Below are 7,240 nucleotides of genomic sequence, written 5' to 3' on the forward strand. Positions count from 1 at the left end.
GTAGTTTTGTACAGACTTAGTGGCTTACCAGGTCTTACAGGGCCAGCTCTGCCTGGATATTCTCAGAAACTGTAAGTGATTATGCCTAGAGCCTGGTTAACAGACACGCCAAGAATGCAAATACCTCCAGCACCGAAAGGACAATTTAGCTCTGACCATCAGTCCTCAGCTAGTGTGTGGAAAGTGACTGCAATGGCAGAAGCTGGGTCTGCGCAGTCAAGAAAGTAAAACCAACAAGGAGCAGCGCAGATGTACAAAACAGCTCAAGTTTATTTTTAACATTATTCCCATCACATAAATTACCCCCTTCCCARACAGAAGACTTGCACCTTTCCTAATCTCATAGACGTTCAGTTCGGTAATCAATGCACTTGGAACAATTTCCCTAGCAGCCTCTCAACTGGAAGTGATCTCTCAGCTTGTAGAGACTCAAGAAAAGAGATTCGGGCAGCAAAATGGAGCAGCTTTCTTCCAGCAAAGATGAGAGGTAGCAACTTTCTGCTCCCTTGGCCTCCCCTCCAAGCCCTCAGGCTCTTACTGAGCGCTGYGCTCAGTGCTGGCTGCCCTGGTTTCTCTCAGAGGGGCGGCACACCCCTGAATTTGCGGATGATGTTGGCCAGCCGCTTGGCAAGCCCTCCCCTGTTTGGTTCTTCCACGTGAAATGTCCTGGTCAGCAAATTGTAGAAGGAGCCATAGCACACTGCCACCACGGTGCAGGTCAGGCAGATGACGTTATAGGGCATGCTGAAGTCTGGTGTCGGCAAGTTCACCAGCAGCGGCTCCGTGTAGAGGCGCACAAAATAACTGGAGCCATCAGACGATGGAAACCTGGAGGCAGGAAGGGGAGCGTCAGCCCACACAAGACCACTGCATACTGCTAACTACCCTGGAGCCACATGAACCTCTGGAGGTGCTTATACCCCCTTAGAGGTCAGGCTCAGTCCAGGACCTCTGAATCTCTCAGGAGATCCACAGGAGAGTGGGTACTTTGCCCAGTGCTGGGAAAGAAGAGCACCTGCAGGAGGAATGCAGTTCAGGCACATAGCTATCCCAGCCCAAGGGCAGAGGGTGCAGGGAGTTAAACTAGCAGCTCTCTCTTGGCAGCTCCCCTTGTGAGGGCCCTTGTGCTGCCCTTTCCTGGCATGCTGARAACATCCTCCAGTAATTCCCCAGTGATTCAAGTGCCTCTGTAGGCAGGCAAAGCCCAAACAGGATGGTARCTGCAGCCAGCCCATGGGCACTGCAGTAGTACCCCTCTCCCCAGAAGAAAGGCACACTCACAGCGAGGTGAAGAGAGGACTCTCCTCCATATCCACCTCCTTCGTTGCAATGACACTGGGCACCAGAGCACTCAGTACAGATGGGCTAAGGAGGCAAAGGTTGTTATTAGTGTCAGTCCTGTCAGCAAAGAAACAGTGAAAAATTCCCGTTCCCAGAGCCCTGGGCAGCAAGTCCTGTGCAAGGCCCAGAGGGAGCCAACAACCCTGGCTCATGCTGAAGTGCATCTTTACCTCACATAAAAGCCGTGATTAGGGTCAGGTGTGTACTCTGTCCACTTTAGTAAGGCTCGCTCAAACTGAATTGTGATCTTGGTGACAGAGTTGGCTGGAAGCTGGATCAGCATTTCCAACAGGTGAGGCCGTCTCCGGTCCTGAGCTGGCTGGTAATGGATATAACCTAATCCCAAAGACACATCAGTGACAGTGAGGGGACCTTGCCCAGTCTCAGATTGCCTGGAGAGCTCCCCCTGGGTGAGTAATCTTGTTTCCACTGTCCTGGGAGAAGTTTTCTGGGTGAGTAAAGATGTACAGGTAGCAAAAAGGGTGAGTAAAGTTAATAGCTAGGTCTTAGTAACTGATGACATGTGAAAGTCAAGTGTTCATGACAAGAGGTACAAATCCAAAACCAGATTAAGTCATCACTGTTAAATCAAGGTTCCTTTACTAAAGAAGTCAGCTCACTTTGTTTTAGAGCCTTGTTGGATTGTGAAACACTGTTTGTCTGTTTGGCCCTTATAAAGTAGACTCTCTTAGAGGTCTCAGCAGTTGTGAGTGCCGAACGGAAGGTTGTTTTCCTTATACTAGCTCTACTCCCATGTTCAGTTTTCCAGTCATCACCGCGGCCCAAGGGAGGGACTTAACCATCTCTGGAATGCGCTGCTTGTGCCAAGGGAATCAGATGGCATGTGTTCCCAGGAGGGTCTACTTACTTGGCTTGTTCTCCTTCCCCTTAGTGATGATGGTCAGAGTGTGTACGTAGAGCCGCAGATACCAYGGCACAGTTTCCAGCAGGATCACGGGGAAAGCCCTGTACGGGTGAGTGTTGTAGATGAGAGTGCTGATTTCACCAGTCTGCAGCCCGTATCCACTCACGTAGCGCTGTGCATGCAGTACAGGTGTTGGCAGTTCAACTGCAAAAGGGAAAAGCAAACAGGAGTCAGGAGCTGATGCCAGCCTGTAGCCCTGCCAGCCATCAGTCTAATGCTAAAAGAGCAGCATTTCCTCTGGGCAGAGACCCTACCACACTACTTAAGATGAAAGAGGAAAAGGCAGGACAGCCTGATGCCTCTTGTTACAGTCCCTCTCCCCAGCAAGAACTGTCTTCTTTCCCAAGGCCCAAGCAACCCAACTATCCCCTGCAGAGGCTGGGGCCTGGAGCCCTCGATGAAGATGCAAGTGGAATAAAGTTCCAGTCACTCACAGCTGTCCTGGGGCCGTTTCCACTTCAGCTGCACATTGAGGCTGCGAGATGTATTGAAGAGTGAGGGACTCAGCAGGTCATAGACTGCATAGGTTCTCTTTTCTCCCTGGACTATTGCTTCATGTATAGATGCTGGAGAAGGGGTCACTTCCAACAACTCCTTTTCCTGAGAAAGCAAGTGGACCATGGAAGGAAAAATCCCCCTTGTAGTAAGAACGGGGCAGTGTCCATCTTGAAGCGGCTAGCCCTGAGCTTTGCCACCTAGCGGCCTTCTCTGCACTCTTGCTAATACTCTGCACTAATCCTGGYCACTTCTGACAGCCCTGCTCAGAGGAAGACAGTAACTGCAGCCACGTTCCTTCATTAGCCYGGGGAGGTCTCCCAGGGGGACCGGTCTGGGCGGAGGTAAGACTGCTCCAGAGTCACATAGAAGCAGCTGAACAGAGAGAGGAGAGTATATTCTCTCATTCACAAGCGTTACCTTGTCCTTAGCAGAGACGTCAACGTAGATCTTGCTCTGCGATGCCAGAGGACATGCCTCAGTGAGTGTGCGAGAAAACATCTTAAAGAGGGACCAGTCTGCAGGAGGCAAAGTCAGCGTCAGGCTGAGTAAAGCAGGCTATGTGCACGCAAGGACCACGGTGCTGTGAGCTTACCTTTTTTCCCTTGGCTGCTGGAAAAGGTCTCAAAGACCACAGTAAGAGTCTGCCTGAGCTCCCAGGAAACAGCCAGACAGGAAGCATCCTGGAGAAGAGAACAAGGGGCTGCTCTGATCACACTACCAGAGCAGCAAGGCACCAGAAGGGAGCTAGAGTTACACCTGGATTGCACAAATCCCATCGGGGCCCAAGTAAGACTAGAGAASCAGGACAACACTTCTTTTGGACAAACCGAACCCACTGCTGGGGAGCTGGGCAATCCAGCATGTCATCTTGCTGTCACAGCAACAAGGCTTCTGGTTTCCTCTTGGGGTGTATTACACCTGTCAATGACTCAGCACTGGGAAAAACTTCCTAATATTCAGCCTCTATTCCATTCTTAAAGCATCAAGAACTCCGCTAGGCTGACTGACACCACCTCTCTTCCCAGCTCCTGGAGTGAGGAACAGGCAGAGGAGGCAGCCAGCTGACGCTCACGCTTACCCTGCAGATGGGGCGGATATGCACTGCCTGCGAGTGGTAGCTGCTGTGGAATAAACGCTCAGCCTTGAGCAGCACAGCAAGACCAGCCTGCAGAAAGAAAATGAAAAAGTTCAATCCACAGTCCGTTTTCTGTCCCTGCTGAGAAAGGGCAAGACCCTACTGCAGTCTCCTAGTAAACGTTAGTGGATTGCTGTCAGAAACCCAGCTCTGTGCAGAGCAGCCCAACAAGGCAGCAGGACTTGCCCCTACCTTTGACCCACATGGTAGCAGCTTCTTCCACGGTGTAAGGTTTTCTGTACAGACGATCTCCCGGGGCAGGACAGCATATCGCAGGAGATGGTGATCTGTCCCTGGGCAGGGAGGCGGAGGGTTAACGGGCTGGTACTGCTATGGCATGAGAGCTGAAGCAGAACTGCCCCATCCTCCAGTGTAGCCCAGAGCACACCAMTCTCCGAACATACCAGAAATACAATGAGTTCAGTGAAGAAAAGATCCTCCCTCTCTTCAGAGAGGTTTGGAGCAAACAGGTAATGRTATCTCCCAACARGTTTTTGTTTGTTTGTTTGTRAGCCTTAAATCCTCCAGTCTTCACCAGCTACTTTGTAAAACACTTTTTCAAAGAGAGAGTTGAGAGCCAGGGAGTATCTGCCACATACTGTTTATGGGTTTCCTCTGGTCAAACCTAAGCCTTGTTAGCAGAGAGAGGAAAYGCTTCCAAAAGGAAGTTAACATTGGAGTTCAGTCAGCTCCTGTTGTACATACGTCCACGGCCTGATACCTATTACTGCAGCTAGCATTAAGAGACCCTCCTGAGAGCAACAGTAGCTGACAGACAGCACAGAACGGGCACACTTGCTCTCCTGCCCCTCCGTGGGAGCCAGCAGCCCCAGTAGTATTTGTTCTGGGGACAGGTTTCCCCTTCCAGGGACATCTCATCACAGTGACAGGTGAACTCAGGATAAAACACAGACAGACCAAGAGTCCTTGCCAGACCCGCACCCAAGCTCTGTGCAGTGGCAAGGAGCAGAGCTAAAGCTACAGACGAGTCAGAGCGCACAAACGCCGGTCTGTCTCACCATTGGCCAAGCCCAGGGGTTTGAAGGACGCTGTCGGAGTGACGGTGTTGGTGGAGTCAATGAAGTTCAGAGAAGCACAGAATATCCCTGAGAGGATGTTACTCAGTTCTTTCCAGGCTTTGTCAACACTGTGTAACAAAAGACACTGCAGATTACTCAGCACTGAATAACAGGTCTCAAGTCAGTAACAATCAATAAATACTGGGGTGACCACACCGGGATTCAGGGGCCACAAGGAGCTTACTGCTGCTGTAGCAGAGCTTGTTGGTTACTCGCTTTGCAGCTCTCTTGGTGTTTTATTCTAATGCAGGAGATCTAGGGGCCTGGGAGATGCCGTCACCTCTCATGCGACAGGCAGGATCACGGGATGAKGCTGCAAGGCAGGGTAAGCCCCTTCGCACGGCACGGCTTCGAGTGCAAGCCTCTGCACGTGCAGGCCTGGCGGCGGCGAACGGCAGATCGCGGCAGCCAGCCGCCTGCGGCGCCCTAGCTCACTGCGCGGGCAGGGGATGTGGCCCCGCTGGTGCGCGAGCTGGGCCTTTCTCTGCTGCGACAGTCTCAGCTTCAAGCTTTGGTGTTGCTGCACTTAGTGCTGGGGCAGTCCTGGACTGCAGGGACTAGCAGGGGCCCTGCAGGTGGGGGTTTGGAGGTGGATGCAACCGGTGTGTAAGGAGACCGGCTTGGGAAGCAGGGAGCATGCGGGAGGTGATGCAAAGCAAACGGGGTGGCGTCTGTGGAGACAAAGCAACAGCAACGCTTCGGTGCAGCTCCTAACGCTGACCAAACTGGCCTGAAGTGGGCTGTTTGCAGGAAGGGGAGAGCTCTGCAAACAGAGCTACTGCAGTTGAACCACGGGGAATGGGCTAGGGCAGATGGTGACAGGTATTGGAGGGAGTCTGAGGAAGCGAGTCAGGGATGAGAGTCCAGTTTATAACCTCATAGTAAAACCACAGCAAGAGGTTTGTCATCACAGAGCCCGGGAGGGAATTACTTTGYTCCTTAGCGAGCGAGGCTTTATCTCGCAGCACCACGTCCTGCCCCCTCCCGTCGAGCAGCAGTACACTCTGCTTCTCCTTAGAGAAGCAGCATTTTGGGTGTTATGGACTTTCATATTTTCGAAGTCTTTGCAAATCAAGCAGCGCCCCAACAGACAGCGCAGCTGCCTTTTGTGGGAAAGGCCTCGGCTCCTGGAGAGCTTGGGCACGCGCCAGATCCCAGCGGGCACCCGCTCTGCTCGCCCCCGCAGCATGAAGTGCTCCGCTATCGGAGCGGCTCCCGGCTGCCATCACAGGTGCTGCTTCAGGTCGCGCCCGCAGCTCGCTCACGGCGGAGCTGCTGCGGGCCTGGCAGGGCTCTGAAGCCCAGAGGCCGCTGAGGCGGCGCCTGGTCCTGATGGGTACGTACTCGGCGACAGTGTCCTGGAACCAGACCCAGAGCTCGGCGCCGGCGGGCGCCTGCAGCGGCGGCTGCCCCCAGGCCCGTGTCCGCCAGAAGCCCTGGGTGAGGGCGAGGTGCAGCTCCCGCACGCCCTGCGCCGACAGCAGCTGCCCCAGCGCCTTGGGGAAGAGCCTGTAGTGAGAGACTGGGGCGGTGTCAGCCGGGGCGTCACCCGCCCTGTCTGACGTGACGTCGGGGCGCCCAGCCCGGCCGCCCCCCATGTCACCCGCCCTGTCCGACGTGATGTCGCGGCGCCCAGCCCAGCCCGGCCGCCCCTCGTGTCACCCGCCCTGTCCAACGTGACGTCGCGGTGCCCAGCCCGGCCCAGCCGCCCCCTCGTGTCACCGGCCCTGTCCAACGTGACGTCGCGGCGCCCAGCCCGGCCCGGCCGCCCCCTCGTGTCACCCGCCCTGTCCGACGTGATGTCGCGGCGCCCAGCCCGGCCCGGCCGCCCCCTCGTGTCACCGGCCCTGTCCGACATGACGTCGCGGCGCCCAGCCTGGCCCGGCCGCCCCCCGTGTCACCCGCCCTGTCCAACGTGACGTCGCGGTGCCCGGCCTGGCCGCCCCCTCGTGTCACCCGCCCTGTCCAACGTGACGTCGCGGCGCCCAGCCCGGCCCGGCCGCCCCCCATGTCACCCGCCCTGTCCAACCTGACGTCGCGGCGCCCAGCCCGGCCCGGCCGCCCCCTCGTGTCACCCGCCCTGTCCAACGTGACGTCGCGGTGCCCGGCCCGGCCGCCCCCTCGTGTCACCGGCCCTGTCCGACATGACGTCGCGGCGCCCAGCCTGGCCCGGCCGCCCCCTCGTGCCACCCGCCCCGTCTGATGTCACGGTCCCAGGCCCGCCCGCCGCTGCCGTCGCTTTGCCCCGCCCGCGTCACTGCA

The 7,240-nt window shown here is 55.9% G+C and overlaps 1 protein-coding gene across 1 annotated transcript; it reads right to left on the reverse strand.

Moving 5' to 3' along the window:
* Positions 1 to 252: 252 nt before the first annotated feature.
* PIGT (phosphatidylinositol glycan anchor biosynthesis class T) lies at positions 253 to 6,611 on the reverse strand. The gene is made up of 11 exons (XM_085313967.1): positions 6,323 to 6,611; positions 4,919 to 5,046; positions 4,092 to 4,192; positions 3,843 to 3,929; positions 3,357 to 3,444; positions 3,182 to 3,279; positions 2,701 to 2,866; positions 2,210 to 2,410; positions 1,512 to 1,677; positions 1,282 to 1,365; positions 253 to 828 (listed from the first exon to the last, which is right to left on the reverse strand). Exons 1-11 carry the CDS (start codon positions 6,574 to 6,576, stop codon positions 576 to 578), a joined length of 1,626 nt encoding a protein of 541 aa, XP_085170093.1. The 5' UTR covers positions 6,577 to 6,611; the 3' UTR covers positions 253 to 575.
* Positions 6,612 to 7,240: the final 629 nt, after the last annotated feature.

Source organism: Rhea americana, unplaced genomic scaffold, assembly GCF_003343005.1.
Source record: "Rhea americana isolate MKP2758 unplaced genomic scaffold, rheAme1 scaffold_4, whole genome shotgun sequence".
NCBI lineage: Eukaryota > Metazoa > Chordata > Aves > Rheiformes > Rheidae > Rhea > Rhea americana.